We start from the raw sequence: 17,680 nt of genomic DNA on the forward strand, positions 1-17,680 counted from the left end.
TAGTGAATTTGCTTTTAAGTCCTTCACTGCCCCGCAATTTCGTTCTTTTTCTTTTAGTTTTTGTTCCTCCCCCCCCTTCTTCCAACATAATATTTCCATATTGTTTTTTGGCAGACGAGTTGTATATTTAAATGAAACCATTAGTTTTACCATATGGTGCACAAGAAAATGTGGCAAAAAATCACAACGGCAATTCCACAATTGCTTTCTGTTTTTTTTTTTTTTGTTTTTTTTTTTTTTTTTTTTTTATTTAGCATGTTCACTATATAGTAAAACTGACCTGGCAGTATGATGCCCCAGGTCAGTGCAAGTTTATAGATACCAAGCGTATAGTTTTTCTAAATTTAACGGTGAATAAAAAATTCTTAGAAATTTGTCCCCCCACTCCAAAAACAAAAATTAGTGCTTTTTTTTTTTTTTTTTTTTTTTTTTTTTTTTTTGGGCCATTTTCCAAGAACGGGGTCTCATTTTTAGGGATCTGGGGCTATGTGATGGCTCATTTTTTTGCACCCTGATGTTTTTACAAATATCATTTGAGTGATACAATGTTTTGATTGTTTCTTATTGCATTTTATTGTAATTTTATGGCAACTAAAAAAAAAATGTAATTTTGGTGTTTTTAAATTGATTTAAATGATTTGGATTAATTTAGTTTTATATTTTGATACATCTCAATGTGACGATAACAAATGTGTTTTATTTTTTGTTTTTTTTTTTTCATTTTTAATGGTGCAGAACATGGGTCATTTGAATTTTTTTTCTTCATATCTTTAAAGACTAATATATATATATATATATATATATATATATATATATATATATATATATATATATATATATATATATATATATATATATATATATATATATATATATATATATATATATATATAATATCTCCATCCATCCATCCATCCAGTAGTACCCGGGATAGTAACTGTCTCTCTCCCAGTCTCTCTGTGTGTCGCTGTTTGTCTGTCTCGCTGTCTGTCTCTTTCCTTGTCTGTATTTGCATCAGTCTATCTGTCTCAATCTCTGTATCTGTCTCTCCCTCCCTCTCTGTCTCCCTCCCTCCCTTTGCCCGGGCTGTCTCTCTCTATCCGTCTCACCACCGATATCTTTTTTCCTCACACATAAGCTTCGTATACAAACAGTTTATTTTGTTCCTATAGCAACCACTGACAGTTGCTATTTATAGCCTGCAGCTCCCAGCTCCATTCAGTTTAATGTCTGCAGGATTTTTGTAGAGTAACTGGAAAGCATGGTGTTAAATTTTCCCACCCAAACATAGTCTATGACGTTCCCTGAGTCACATGGGGCGTCTGTGCAAAATTTCTTGATTGTAAATTCGACGATGCAAATTTCTTTAGCGGACATACACACATACATACATACCGTATTTTTCGGACTATAAGACGCACCGGACTATAAGACTCACCCTGGTTTTAGAGGAGTAAAATAGGAAAATAAAACTTTAAGCAAAAAAATGTGGTTATGACACACTGTTATGGGGCGAGGATCTGCTGCTGACACTGTTATGGGGGTAATGTTCCCAAATTCTCTACTAAGGTACCCCATCCTGGTAATGATCCTCCTGCCTTGTATATGATCCTGCTATAAACCCCCCATCCTGCTCATATACCCCTATCCTGCTCATATACCCTTAGGCTATGTCCGCACGGTGCTTTTTACCTGCTTTTTTTGCTGCTTTGCCAAAATGGTTGTGTTCTGCTTTTCAAGCAAAGTCTATGGGAATTTGGGTTTCTTGTCCGCACTATGCAGTTCAAACTGCAGCCTTTTTGTTGCAGAACTTTGGTCAAAAACTCAGCTTTGCAGTGCAAAACCCAAATGGCAAAAACAATTGGGGGGGTGCACTGCATGACGCGCAGGGGGGCAGTGAATACAGCTGCACATGATCACTCCAGGCTGTAGTTGCCGGGGGTGATCATGCGGACTGGCTCTTTACTATGCGCGCGTCCCCGCTCGTCCTCCCGCCCACCTGTCAGCACCGGCTTCTGCGCTGAGAGATGGGCGGGAGGATGGGCGTGCATATGTAATGAGCGGGCCCACGTGGTCACGGCAGGCGCTGCTGCTGCCTGCTCGTGCCCGCGATGACTCGCTCCACCGCAGCACCCTCATTCCCGGCCGCAGCCCTATAGTCAGACCATAAGACACACCCCCAACTTTCCCCCAACATTTGGGGGAAAAAAGTGCGTCTTATGGTCCGAAAAATACGGTACATGCATACTCTGAGCTTTATATATTAGATATAGATATATCTCTATAAAATATACTTTTGATTGTTTTATATACTTTTGATTGTTTTTACTAGTTCCCTTAGGGAACTTAAAGCTGCGACACTCAAACTGCTTGTGCTGTACATTGTGAGCAATGCATCAGGACCGCTCTGTACAGCACAAATGCTGTCCTCGTGTGAATTTCGGAACTCAGCAGATGTTCACAGGAACTACGTCATGAAAGTGACAGGGGTCATTAGCTGACCCTTGGCTATAAAGACAATGCATCAGTGCCCCGCAATCACGTCATGGAGCCACCAATGGGAGCAGGGAATGATTCGCTCCCCACCGGCGCGTGTGGAATCCTGTGGTCAGAGATTGAGAACAGGATTTAACTAGTTTACAGCGGTGGCCAAACTCCGATCCACCTGCTGCTGTAAGGATCCCGTTACACATAGCGACGTTCCACCGATCCCAACAATGACACGACCTGGTCAGGATCGTTTGCACGTCGCTACATGGTCACTAGTGAGCTGTCAAACAGGCAGATCTAATTAACGACGCAGCAACGATACGGCGATCCATATAACGACCACGGTGGTCGTTGTGACCCTGTCACATAGCAGCTATACTGACAACTCAGACCTCGATAGAGGCGTAGTGTTTCCACCCAGGCGTGCCAACGAGGCCGTTCGTCGTTGTTATGGTGTCAAACACAGCGATGAATGCTGCCCAGCGGGACACCAACGATCAAAAAATGAACCAGGACGTTCAGGTACGATCGACGATATCGCAGTGGGGGGCTGGTTGCTGCTATGTGTCACACGTAGCAAGATCACCAGCGAGGTCGCTGTTGCGTCACAAAACCTGTGAAGGTTCAGCGATCTCGATAACGAAATCACTGTGTAATGGGGGCTTTAGAGGCACATGTCAGCTGATCAGTTGACATGTGCAGGGAAAGGTGCGGGCTCAGCGTATGAGCCCACATCAAAGGCAGGGACACCACTTTGGACATACCAGTACATCATAGATTCTAATGTGAATTTTAACCCCTTCATGATTTTAACAGTAAACCATTTTTTTTTTTTTTTTATTCCCATTGTTAAATCACAACACCGTAATAAAAACTAGCAAAAACAAAAGCGCCTGCTGACAATTCATAAACCGTGGAAGGTGATGGTGGAATTAAGGAAATTCACATGGGGAGGCAGGTGGGCCCCATCCCCATCCCCTGTATCCTGGTGCAAGGAGACGCCGTCAGCATTATCTGTGTTGAGCGGGTATCGTCCATCACGTGGATCTCATTTCAGATCCTCCCAATTCAGAGCGATGGCGGCTGTGTGCACGCTGCTAATTACTCCTTGTAAAGCATGATGAAGAATGACTTTGTTTATACAAAAACATATTTATTTATTTTTTTTATTTTTTCATTTTTTATTTTTTTTTGTTATAGCAGTTAAAACAGCGTAAACATAAATTACTTCTGTCAAGTGCTTCTTTCATTAGGAAGGAAATGAAATGTACTTTACTGTTTTAAAAAGAAAAAAAGTTTGGTTTTTTTAGGTTTCAGAGAAAACGCTAAAGGCTGGTTATAGAGCATTTATTTGCTCCATATAAAACTATGAACAAATGATGTTATTTTACATTTTTATGGTATTTTTTATTTGGTGCCTGGAAACAGAGTATATCACAAAAATGAGTACACCCCTCACATTTTTGTAAATATTTTGTTATATATTTTTACTGTAAATAATTTTTATTGAGTTTATCAAAGAACAAAGTTAAAGTTAAATAACAAACACATATCGACATAAATATGGCTTCAAACCCCATAAAATTTATTTAATCGTATGAATGTATGTATACCTTAACATCTTATAAAAATCAACACCAGTCAATAGACAATGATTGAAAAATATCAAAAGGATAAAAATCAAAGTCGAATATCAAGATTTTCTATATCTGCAATAGCATTGTCATTTACAGTATAGAAATAATTCTTGTCACCATGGTAGGATCCAAGGGGGCACTGCTCAACAATGTGCTGGATAGTTTGGCGATCTGCTCCAGTCACAGGTCGGAGAGTCAAATTTTCCCAACTTGTACATAAGATCTGCACAGAAGCCAAAGTTTGTTCTGATACGATTTAGACTAACCCATGTTTTCCTTGGTAGATTGAAGCCTGGTGGAGGGTTTTGTAAGTTAAGGAACAATTAGGGATCACTGTCTACTACAAAGTTCTCGCCATTTCTACACTAAGTTGAAGTCTTGTTCATGCAAGGTGATTGCAGTTTGGATGGGTGGATGTCTTGATTTCAATAGTTGTATTATAACATGTCTGATATTTTGATGTATTGGAAGTTTTTCATTATTCACTACCTTACCCCATAAAAGAAACTGAGACACGATAGGCCAAAAAGGCTGAGAACGTTTCAAAGTTCCCATTCCAGAGCACGATGAAAAACAGGAGAAAATTAGTCAGTCTCATTACAAGCCGATCGTGAGTAGGTCAAATATGATCAGCAAAAATATCAGGGATTATTTATGTATCTTAAACAATGGATTACATAACAGAAAAAGTAGAAGAAAAAAGAGTGAGAGCAAAGAAAAAAAGGGAAGAAGGAGAAAAAAAGGGAGGGAAAAACAGAGGATCAAGAAGGAGTGGAGGAGAGAAGGAGTGGCTAGGCAAATATCTCAACAATATCAGACAAGCCAGTCAGCAAACAGAGGGCTCTCCTTGAAGCATGGCCATGGGAACCAAATTTTTGATACCGGTCCCATGAGTTGTAATCGATCACCATAAGGGATTACATTTGCTCTAAAAGATTTAGTTCCGAAATCCACTCCCCCCACAGACAGCGGATCAGGGGACCTCCAGTGCCTGGGGATAGCCTTTCAAGCAGCTGTCAGAAAGAATCTCAGGACATCTGTCTTGACAGCCGCCAAACTGCCAGGCAAGAGGGAGAGAAGAGCAAGCTGAGGGGTCGGAACCAGGCAACTGCCTGACACCTGGTAGTAGACTATAAAAATAGAGGACCAGAATGACCGGAGTCGTTCATAGGACCACCACACGTGTGTCATGGTACCAACTTCCGTGCCACATCTTCAGTAAAGATCTGGAACTGAGGGGAAAAACCAATGCAAGAAGACTGGGCATCCATACCAGTGCATCAATATTTTAAAATTCTTTTCCTGGCTAAGACAGGAGACAGACATTTTATGGGTTAGAGTAAAACATTTTAGAGCAATCCACGTCCTACAGTGTGATCTGTAGTTCGTCCTGCCAGGCATCCAGATAGTCAGGCGACGCCTCTAGGCACACCTGTGTGGATTGAGTATGGTTGAGAGATCAGGTGAGAGGGAGAAGAAGCCGACTTCACCAAGGACTCAAAAGAGGAATTAGGCAAACGTGGACGCCTATGAGACTGCCAACTGTGGACAAAGTCCAGAGCTGGAGGAACACCCACCAGGAGAGGGATACTCCTGAATAGGTCCCATGCAATTAACCTTAAAGTTGGATAGTTCCCCAAACCTCTCAAATTCTTTTATTAGGGCCGGGAAGGAGACATGGATTGGTCAGGTATAATAGGAGATTGTCCACATAGAGAGATAGTTTTACCTGTTTCCCTTTTATGTGGGGAGCCGTAATGTGGAGGGATCTGAATGGCTACAGCAAGGTGATTCCATGGGTATGATGTACAATAGGGGGGAAAGAGGGCACCCCTGTGAAGTCTTATTAGAAATAGGAAAAGGGGAGGAGAGGATGTTATTTACTAGCTGTGGGGTAGAGATATAGGGCCATAATCCTATTGAGCATGAGCTCTTTGATACCTAATTGAGTCAGCACCGAGTGAAGGAAAGGCCAATTCAGTCGGTCAAAAGATTTTTCTGCACCGATCGAAAGAAGGCATGCCGAGAGACGTTGCCTTCGAAGATACAATATAAGAAAGGTATTATTATCCCGGGCTTCCCGCTGTTGTATAAACCCCACCTGATCGTTATGGATGGAGTTGGGGAGGAGCGGACCCAAATAATTAAGAATAAGTTTAGCAAATATTTTGACATCGACGTTAATTAAATTGGTCGGCAGTTGGAATAAAGGCTATGGTCTTTACCTGGTTTTGGGTGATGGAGATGGTGGCTGACAGTCTGTGGTGTGAAGGGGCAGTCGAGGGAAATGGCATTAAACGTTTTGCAGAAAAACTGAACTAATTCTGCCTGGAAGGTTTTATAGAAGTCTGCAGAGAATCCATCTGGCCTGGGACTATTCCCATTTGCCAACTCTTTCAATGTTGCAGAGATCTCCAGGTCAGAGACTGGGTCATCCAAGGCCACAGCCTCCTGTTTTGGGAGAGAGGGAAGGGGCATGTCCGCCACGTAAGCGTCATCCCAAAAGCCAAAAAACTCAGGAGACATGTCAGCGAGCGGGACTCTGAAATTATAGAGTGAGTTGTAGTATTCTCAAAAGGCTTCTGAAATCTCCTCTGGTTTATGTAGCGGTTCCCATGAGGATCTCTGAATGATGGGAACAAATGCCGCTGGGACACGGGGGTGCAGGAACTTTGCTAATGCTCTGCCCGGTTTGTTGCAGTAGTCATACAAATATTGTCGAGTTCTATCCAGGTACCGAGCTGAGGCTTTGTCCAATAGGGTTCTGAGATCAGATCTGGCATTGATCAGGTCAGCAAGCACCCGAGGGTCCCAATCCCACTTATACTTCATTTCAAGACCTTGAGCAACAAGCGCTCTATATTAAACCTATTTATCTTTTTTGATCCTGGAGCCTTGCTGTATCAGAGTACCCCTCACTACACACTTGAGGGCCTCCCATTGTACTGGCAAGGGATGGGTATCAGCACTGTGTTTTGTAAGGAAGTCACCTATAACCTCTTTGACCGCTGCTAGACATGTGGAATCTTTGAGGAGGGCGGGGTTAAGAGACCAGTTTCACTCTCTAGGGGCTGCGTCAGAAATTGTGAACAATAGGGCAACAGTGGCATGGTCTAACCAGACCATAGACTCTATAGAGGAGATCGGTTCGAGAGAGAGCAGACGGTGGCTGACCAAGAACATATCTATTCTGCTATAGGAGTTAAGAACTCCTGAATAGTATGTGTAATCACTGCCTCTAGGGTGGATTAGTCTCCACACATAAACTAGTTGTAATTCCAAGAGTTAAGACTTAAGGGAAGCCACCTTATAAGTCGGTACATGGGACCTACCCGAGGAAGTGTCGGCAATGCGATCCATCAAGAAGTTCATGTTTCCTCCCAGTATAATCGATCCCTCAGCAAATCCACAGAGATGATTAAGGTATCTTCTGCAGGCTCAAACCTGGTCCTGGATAGGTAGATAGAAATTTTCAATTGTGAACACTGTGAAACATACATAGCTTAAGAAATAGGAAACGCCCATTAGAGTCTGATTGATGGTCTATAGTGGCAGGCAGTGATTTGTGTAAAGTAATGCTCACCCTCCTCGACCTTGACTCAGCATTAGAGCTGTGGCACCACTTAGTGTAGTATTTGCTCTTGAGTGTAGGATTGTGGTTCGTTTTGAAATGGGTTTCTTGGAGCAAAGAATATGCACACGTTTATTCTGCATGTGGTAAAGGGTTTGTGATCTATTCTCCGGGGTATTGAATCCCCTGACATTGTAGGAGCATAGGTTCAAGGCAGTCATGCCTAGCAAAAGAAGGGAGCAATAGGGGCAATAGAGGGTGAAGAGACCAGGAAGAGGCGGGATCGGAAGGGAAAGGAAAGAAGGAAGGATGGGTAAGTTTGGGGAAGAGAATGATAAGTAGAGAAGAAAAGAGGGGCTCACCTGGAAAACCCCTACAGATATTAGTCCTGGCTTCTACACAGAACCGGGAGAAACAAAACAGCAATAACTGTAAAACTGTGTTACAATAACACTCCCTAAAGGGGGGAGTGACCATATAAAGGCACTAAAGAGCATCCAGCCTCCCCTTGCCAATAAGAAATCTTAGGCAAGTTCCAGTGCACCCTGGAGGAGAGGGAAGGGAGGGCAAGGGGAAGAGGGCAGAGGAAAAAAAAGGGGAGGGGGGAAAGGGAATGGTGCAAGGGGGAGGGGGGTACACCACTAGTAGTGCTCAAGGACCCATCATTGCTTAACAAATACCATAACACATTCATCAAGACCCCACCCCGCCCCAACCAAGCAGGTTGCAGACCTGGAAGGCAGCGAGGGAAGGGGGGGGGAGACCGCCATGGAGCTTTAGAACATAGGTCAGGAACAAACCAACAAATGTATTAACTTATTAGAAGTGCACTAATAATTAAAATGGCGGGAGAAGTCAACTAAGCCTGCAGAAGCCAGGGGGAAAGGGGGTCAGCCACCCATCCCACAATCCTCAGGCAAAGTCCCGGATTTAATAAATCTGGTCTTTCCCGGTCCGCAGAACCCTGCAAGGCCCCCTCTGTGGGAGGGGAGGGGTAAATGGCCACTCCGGGATGAGAAGAGGCAGAAGATCAAAAGCTGCAATGAAGTTCAGGACATCAGCGGGAGAGCGAAGCAGGAGAACTGCGTTGCACCTCTGCACCTGAAGCTGGAAGGGATATTCCAAGGTTTAGGCAATATTATGACCGCGGAGGGTTGCCAGAAGAGGCCAAAGCGCACGACGCTTGGCAAGTGTGGGGTGGGAGAGGTCAGACAAAAGCTGAAGAAATGCCCCATCAAAGTCAATCTGATCCTTATCCCTTGCTTTCTGCATGATGGCCTCATTGAGCTGGAAAAAGTGTACTTTGCATATAACCTCTCTTATGGTCTTGATACATCCGTGCTCCGCGGACCCAGGGTACGATGACCAAACAAAGAGCCTCATGGTCATAGCTTAAGGTCTCATTGTGGGCAGCACCAGACAGGGTATAGAATTAACCCTCCAGTGTGGCCCTGAGACAACACACTCCAGGAGCAATTTCAAAAAACAAGAGCACTAGGAGTTTTAGTGCAAAAGTAGAAATTTATTATAAATATCAATAGATAACAACAACTTGTATAGAGGACATAGCGAGCAAGACAGAGGGATTAAATACCCGGATCCCAAGAACCACACTGAAAATAACTTTTATAGGGTCAGGGTATCAGAGCTGAAGCAGGCCAGCTTGCAGGCAATCTGAATGAGTATAAAATGCTGAATCACATCGATTCCATTAGTCAGCAAAATTTAACAGATCCTGCAAACCGAGCCTGATTCAAAAGAAGCACCCGTGCTGATGCATACATTGTTGCTGGATAAAGAATTATATATACAATATTCATGGAGTCACTAGAACCATAGTGGAGGACCCATGTATACAGATTAAAACCCATACATCAGCCTTTGTATGTCCACATAGGGAGGGTGGAAAGGTGCTTACCTAAGTACAGTGGTGGTTAGGGGGATCCAGGCCAAGCCAGAGAGGACCTCCGACGGCCGTTTCGCGGTAAACACCGCTTCTTCCGGGAGGAGTAAGTGCAGTGAGAAGGAGACCGCGCCGTCCTTTTGAATATCCGCCACCCGGTCACGTGATGTGAGGATACGATGAGCCTGGTCTATCTTGACCAGGAGAGAATTGAAAATATCCTGCAGGGTTGGGATAAGGTCCTGCAGCCTAGTAGCCTCAGGCAGGCCACGGACCCTGATATTGATTCTCCGGTTGCGATTTTCTGCATTTTCAGTGACGTCAAAAAGCATTTGTTTGAGGCTAGAGTGCTGGTCAATAAGCTGCTGCTGTGAGGCCAACTGAAGATGGAGATCCCGAGGAAAGGATTACAGAGTTTGGACTTAAGTCCATGTTGCAAACTTCCTTGAGCCTGAAGATATAGTCTTCCATGTCATTTTTGGTAGGCATAGAGTTAATCTGGGATTGGAGGCTCGAGAGCTCAGGTACTGCATGTGGTGTTAGGAAATGATCTCCCTGACTGAGGCTTGTCATGGCAGCTGTACGTGGCAGTAAGCAGGGTTCCCCCTGCAAGGCCTCGGGTCAGAGCATGGGAGGGGGCCTGTGCAGGAGGTCCAGGATCTGCCCCCCCCCCCCTTGAGGATCGAGTACTGTCAGTGTAGCAAGCGACACTCCGGGTAACTTTAGAGGCATCGCAGCAGGGGAAGAGGCCCGTTAGCTGACAGCTGCAGGCCAGAGCGTCACAAGGTCACTCTGCATCCTCCATATTGGTTGGAACTGATCTCTCCCGAGGCAAGGAGGCAGGGGCCAAATACCAGGCGATATCTCCTCTGCTTGCTGAGTGTTGCGTCTCTGGGCCCCTGGGAGCGCAGGCCAACTTTCCCCCTCATATGGACTGGTGCACAGGGGAAAAGACACTTGTATGCGGCAAGATAAATTGCTGGAGGCAGGGAGCTGTCACGGTGTGTGACTCGTCGCAGCCATATCCAGGCCACGCCCTTTTTATATATTTTCGTGGGACAACACTGAAGATGTGACACTTCAATACAATGTAATGTAGTTAGTGTACAGCTTGTATAACGGTGTAACTTTGTGTTATGCTACCGATGGGGGAGCGTGGTAGTGAACCCACAGGACCACAGAGGACTGTAGCAGCTGACCCCAGAGACAGACTTGAACAAAGGCTGAGGGAAGGAAGGGACTTTAATGATCAAAGCACAACCAGTGCCAAACAACAAAAGTTCCAAGGGTAGAGTCTAGAGTGCAAGTACAGCCAGCGCAGGAACAGTCCTAATACCTGTAGGTATGTCAGAGTAGCAATGCACAGTAGGTACGATCTGAAACCCAGTCCCAGTGGAGGAAGATGGTAACACTGAGCCAGCCCTAGATCCAGTAGTAGGAAGGATTTGACACAGGCAGCTCGGTAAGGACCTCCTCTGTCGTTACTTCATCCGATCCAGCAAACTGAAGCGGAGTGGTCACGCCGGACAGGTAAGAACTTGGTGGAGCGCAGGGACCCAGGTAAGGAGTGGAGCTGCAGACAGGCATGGCCGGCTCTTAGCAGAGGCAGGGTACGGATATTGGGAGCAGGGTTAAACAACGAAGTTAGGGAACAGGGACCTGACAGAAAGCAACGTCACACTAAGGGACAAAGTCGTTGCTCAAGGCACCTCCCAGAAGGGAAGGATGCATCATATATTTATTGCCTCTCTGCAATAGCACTTCCAGGTTAAGGAGTACTGGCCCTTTAAATCACAGCAGGATGCGGGGGGCGTTGCCTAAGGAAGGTCCTTGAAAACCTGTTAAGTGCTTGCATGTTTCTAAAGGAGCAGGTCACAGGCAGAAAGCTGAAAGAGCATCCAGGACTACGATCCGAGTGAGAACCTTGTATGGAAGGAAGGACAGCAGGATGGGTAGACAGTATGGAGCCGCGTACTAGGTGCCGACCCGTTGCCCTGTAGGGGACCAGGGCATGACATTTTAGTGTGACCTCTAAATAACAACACGCAGCCATTACTGTTAAAACTGCTGGCAACCAAAGTGAGTACACTCCTAAATTGACTAAATTATGCCCAGTTGGCCATTTTCTCTTCCTGGTGTCACATGGCTGATTAGTGTTGCAAGGTTTCAGTGTGAATGGGGAGTAGGTTTGTTACATTTTCTGTTATCATGGCAAAGCATTCTCTGAGTATCTGAAAAAAAGACTTGCTGCTCTATATTAAGATTGCCAACACCCTGAACTGAGCTGCAGCATGGTGGCCAAGACCATACAGTGGTTTAACAAGACAGATTCCACTCAGAACAGGCCTCTCCCCATTGTCGACCAAAGTAGTTGAGTTCACGTGCTCAACATCATAGCCAGAGGTTGTCTTTTCAAAATAGACCTACGAGTGCTGAGGTTATAAGGAAGGGGTCAGCCGCACTCTGCATCAAATTGGTCTGCATGGCTCATCGCTGTCATTCCTATGCCGAAAATGCTTGAAAATAATGGTGGGCACACACAATATTGAAACTTTGTGCCCAATTTGGCCAGTTTCATTTAGGGGTGTACTGACTTCTGCCAACTGTTTATACCTTAGTAGCTGTGTGTTGAGTTATATAGAGAGCGCAACAAATTTATTCTTTTATATAAGCTATACACTGACTACATTGTATCAAAGTGTCATCCATCTTCAGTGTTGTCCCATGAAAAGATATAATTAAAATATTTACAAAAAATTTGAAGGGTGTACTCATTATTTTGATGTACAGTATCTGACGTATGGAGCAAATATTGTCAGTTTGTCAGTGTTTCTGTGTTGAACATGTTATTGAGGCTATAAAGATGAAGCATATTGATGATATATCTTTCATATTGGTTGAGACTGTAGTACATGACTAATTCTCAGCTTTCTTTACAGGTTAAAGATGACATATTGGAAAGAATAGCTTCCAGGTTTTGGAACATTACAGAACTCAACATTTCCGACTGTCTAAATGTAACGGATGCTGGGGTTGGGATGGTGGCAGCCAAGTGTTCTGGCCTGGTGAAATACACCGCCTACCGGTGTAAGCAGCTGTGTGACTCCTCACTCATCTCTATGGCCGTGCATTGTACTGGGCTGCAAAAAGTTCATGTTGGCAACCAGGATCGGCTCACTGATGAAGCAATCAAGCAGGTATGACGAGGGCTTATATGGCGGATAACCCAGACTTTACAGCCACAATTTAGTGGTGGAAAGTGGATCTGCTGGTTGTCTTAATATCCATCTTATGATAAGTGCTGCCTACCTAAGACTGGTTAAAGCCTCCAATGTAATCTACTAGCCATTTATGTTACCTGTCCTAAGTTGTTTAGTATTGGAGTTACATCTGTGAAATATTTAGGTACGTCCTACTTTGTGCCTTTGGCTCGGACACAGGCATAATCTCACCTAAATTTAATTTTAATATTCAATCTACAGCCTGAGTCATTTTAGCAATACATTACTATTATAAAGTGCTATGATATTGACGACGTACCCTCAGGAGAGGTCATCATTACTGGATCAGTGGGAATCCGACTCCCGACAGGCTCTCCCACCATATAACTGTTGTCAGCTCTGGCAGTGGCCAGATGTTAACGGTGTACGGAGTGGATTAGCACAGCGCTGCACGGTGCTTAGTGGCCATTGCTGGTACTGCAGATCAGGTCCTTTTTGAAACGATTGTGAGCAGCGCTGCACCCAGGAGCTGCTACCACGCAGTACGCAGAGCTGTGCTGCTCCGCTCCATTCACTGTCCACATCTGGCCACTACCGGAGCTGATAGCAGCTGATCGATGCTGGTGCCGGGTGTCAGAATCCCACTGATCTGATCATGATGACCTATGCTTACTTTTGTTGCTTTCACATGTATTACTTTGGATTAAAGACCTCCATTATTACTTTCACCCAGAGGTCCCACAACATAAGTTACAGCAAGGTAATAATATCTCTCTTTGCATTTTTAGTGTATTTAGCCATGAAGGATTATGTGGGTTAGCTTTGGGTGCATGGCCTAACACTGGATTAGTGATGTGATGAAGTGGTGAATTTGTAAGAGAAGGGTCTGTTACAGAAAATTATTAATAATAATAATAATATTATTATTATTATTATTAGACATGCCTATCACTCCACCCAATGCTTTCCAGCGATTTTTCAAATCCACCAAAGCTTCCTTTAGGTTACCACTATGGCTCCACCTGTTTCACATTAACGAGCTGCAGCTTCTGTTCCATTTAGCATAATGTCATGAGTTTTAGCTTTGGCACTACCTTGTGTGGCCCAAAGTGCTATGCTCTATCCTTTTTTAGCTATGACGATACACGATGATAGTAAATCCTGGCAATACGCAAACTTCCATAAAAGTGACAGGGAAAACCCTTACCATCTCTACAACCTCCTCAAATAACGGTGCAGGCACAGCTATTGTGGTTAGTGATGACTGGGGCATAATAAGGTGGATGGCAGGAACGACTAGCAAACCATGACAAAATATTATGTCAAGGGCAGGAAGGGGGGTACTCCAATCTGGAACGTCAAGGTAATATGCTGTCTGCTCATACAGCAGCCATGTGCAAAATACTAGAGGTTATGGGGGTGCTGCGATCACAGTGCCACCCAGGGATGGGTGCATGCAGAGAGGGAGACAGGTCCTGCTATAGATGTCATTATGGTCGCTGGATGTTTCTGGTGAAGTTCATTGAATAAATACGTAGGTCACTATGAGGACTAGGTGACCAATATGACAATGAAATCATTACGTACTGTGTGCAATGGCGGGCAGGAGACAAAGAAGGTGGAATCAGAGGACCACAACGCAAGGTATCAGTCAGGACAGGAAAATGTCATAGTGGCCGGCCAAGCTTTACACTCACCGACCGCCTAAGATGAATACTTGCTCCGCAGCGTCCCACCCTCCAGCCCTGAGTGCAGTGAAGTCTTGAGAGTATGCAAATTATTTCTTAAGGCAGAAAATGGTCTACTTTATCGTCTTGTGACCTCTGCTCCCACTTGTTTGTACCGGTAACCTATGGGTGCTTGGCATGAGTCCAGAGTAAAGCAGGGAGGATGGGGATTTATCAGGCAGTATCGCAGCTATAGGCCCTGTCTTCAGCATTTGCTTCTCAGCGCTGCATAATAAATATTGCATAAAAAGCTGCTGCAGACTTTGCTGTACTATTCATAGAAATGACTGAAAAGCCTTTGAATGTAATGTAATGGATCTGCAGAATGGCCTCCTAGTGTGGAGCAAACGTAAATCTCCTCCATGATTCAATATTAAAGTCCACAGCGATGTGCCTTGTTTCCTGACACTTTTCTGTGAATGTTCTATAAATTCTTGTGTAGTATATGCCGGCGTCTGTGGTTAGTATTCTGTCGTGTGATTTCTTGTATCTTTCGCTCATCCACAGCTTGGCGTCAGGTGCAAGGATCTGAGAGATATCCACTTTGGCCAGTGCTACAAGATCAGCGATGAAGGGATGGTCGTCATTGCCAAAGGTTGTCCCAAGCTTAAGAAAATTTACATGCAAGAAAACAAATTAGTGAGTACAAGACCTTGGGGAATGCTGTCTAACCTAATTATTAGCTGCATTTTGCATAATATTTCAAGAATGATAATGTGACATATCGGCTAGATTCACGCCAGCTGCTTTATTTATGTTTTTAGCCTAAAGGGTGCTTTACACGCTGCGACATCGCTAACAATATATCGTCGGGGTCACTGTGTTTGTGACGCACATCCGGCGCCGTTGGTGACATCGCAGCGTGCGACACCTATGAGCGACCTTAAACAATCGCAAAAGAGATTAAAATCGTTGGTCTGTGACACGTCGTTCACTTACCAAAAATCGTTGTCTAGTCAGTTGCGCTGTTGTTTGTCGTTCCTGCGGCAGCACACATAGCTATGTGTGACACCGCAGGATCGAGGAACAACCTTGTACCTGCGGCCGCCCACAATAAGGAAGGAGGTGGGCGGGATGTTCCGGCTGCTCATCTCCGCCCCTCCACTGCTATTGGGCGGCCGCTTAGCGACGCCGCAGTGACGTCGCTATGATGACGAACGCAGTGCCCACCTGGAAGGAGGGATTGTTCGGCGTTCACAGCGACGTCGCTGAAAAGGTATGTGCGTGTGACGCTGCCGTAGCGATAATGTTCGCTACGGCAGCGATCACCAAATGTCGCACGAACGACTGGGGCGGGTGCTATCGCGCACGACATCACTAGCAATGTTGCAACGTGTAAAGCACCCTTAAGTCTGGTACAAATGCAAGAGAAATGTCTCCGCTGTTGTATCCTGACGAGGCTTAGGCCAAAAAAGACATCAAAGCTGAATGTGTAATTACTGCCTAAATGTGTATTAGCATAATGTCCATGACTGAGGGGCGGCCCCACAACAGGGTGTAGTGTGATTGGGGTTAAAGTAAGCTATATGTACTATGGTAAAACAAGCTGCAAAAACCCTAGTACATACCTTTATTATCTCCCGCCTGGATTATTGCAACCTCCTGCTCTGTGGCCTCCCTTCTAACAGTCTCACAGCCCTACAATCTATTCTAAACTATGCTGCCCGGCTAATCCACCTGTCACCCAGCTACTCCCAGTCTCTGCCAATCCCTTCACTGGCTTCCCATTGCCCAGCAACTCCAGTTCAAAACCCTAACCATGACCTACAAAGCCATCCACCACTTGTCTCCTCTTTACATCTGTGACCTAGTCTCCTGGTACTTTCCTGCACGTAACCTTCGATCCTCACAAGATATCCTTCTCTACTCTCCTCTCATCTCCTCTTCCCACCACCGTAACCAAGATTTCTCCCGTGCCTCCCCCATACTGTGGAATGATCTGCCACAACATATCAGACTGTCGCCTACCTTGACAAGCTTCAAAAGGAACCTGAAGACCCACCTCTTCCGACAAGCCTACAACCTGCTGTAACCCTCAGTCTGATAGAGCGCCGCACGACCAGCTTTACCCTCACCTACTGTATCCTTACCTATCCCTTGTAGACTGTCAGCCCTCGCAGGCAGGGTCCTCTCTCCGGTACCAGTCTGTTATGATTATTGTACTTGTCCCTATTATGTATACCCTTTTCACAAGCGCCATGGGATAAATGGCTCTAAAATAATAAAAATATAATAATAAGCTAAGGTCTGTACAGGCAGGCACTTTAAACAGGCAAACCACAGTCCTTCTCTAGACTGCTGTTTTTGGGCTTCTTGCCAAGGGAAGCATTGCCCCTGAGCGCTGTCTAATGGTCCTTTTACACAGACTGACTGGCAGCAGGAAATTACTGCCGATCAGGAAACTTTACCTATCAGCGATCATTTAAACACCTGTTTAGAGAGGCAGACCAAAGTAAGCGATGGGCAGTAAGTGATCTGCTATAGATCTGTAGCTCCTTGTTCAGTGCTCATATGCTGCCATAGTTCTTGTCTTTGCAAGTCCTGTGTACACTGCGATGCACTGGACTCTGTGTGGATGTGGATAACATAGGGCATGTCCTCAACATGAAGCAAGCAGGAGGACGGCGATCACAAGCAGATAGGAGTCGCCGGACCGAGACAAGCGACTCCTATTTGATCGGATGGCTCCCTAGTTAAGTATAATAAAAGCTGTTTTTTATGTTATACAGATCGGGTTGTGCTCTTATATACACTATTCTAGAATGCTATACATAAGATCTTACTGCTGGTGGCCGCAGCTTATAGGGGACAAATCTGGAGACAGGTTCCCTTTTAAATAAGAGCTGCTTCCCAAGCCAAGTCACTTAAAGTCAGTATAAATTAGCGTTTGGTCGTGGGGGTCCAGTCGCTGACACTTCACAGTACGGGGGTCCAAGATAGAGTTTTTATGTGTATAGACCAACAACTGATGGTCACTAAGGGGTGCTTCACACATAGCGAGATCGCTACCGAAATCGCTGCTACGGCACTGTTTTGGTGACGCAACAGTGACCTCATTAGCGATCTCGCTGTGTGTGACACTGAGCAGCGATCTGGCCCCTGCTGCGAGATCGCTGCTCGTTACACACAGC

General features: G+C 44.9%; 1 protein-coding gene across 2 annotated transcripts in view; it reads left to right on the top strand.

Moving 5' to 3' along the window:
- FBXL17 (F-box and leucine rich repeat protein 17) overlaps positions 1-17,680 on the top strand; it is a 976,700-nt gene that overhangs the window by 14,867 nt on the left and 944,153 nt on the right. For both annotated transcript variants that reach the window (XM_075325027.1, XM_075325028.1), the window contains exons 3-4: positions 12,541-12,798; positions 15,057-15,188. In XM_075325027.1, coding sequence (XP_075181142.1) covers positions 12,541-12,798; positions 15,057-15,188 — 390 coding nt within the window. The remainder of the gene's footprint in view (positions 1-12,540; positions 12,799-15,056; positions 15,189-17,680) is intronic.

This window comes from Anomaloglossus baeobatrachus, chromosome 1 (genome assembly GCF_048569485.1).
Source record: "Anomaloglossus baeobatrachus isolate aAnoBae1 chromosome 1, aAnoBae1.hap1, whole genome shotgun sequence".
Classification (NCBI taxonomy): Eukaryota; Metazoa; Chordata; class Amphibia; order Anura; family Aromobatidae; genus Anomaloglossus; species Anomaloglossus baeobatrachus.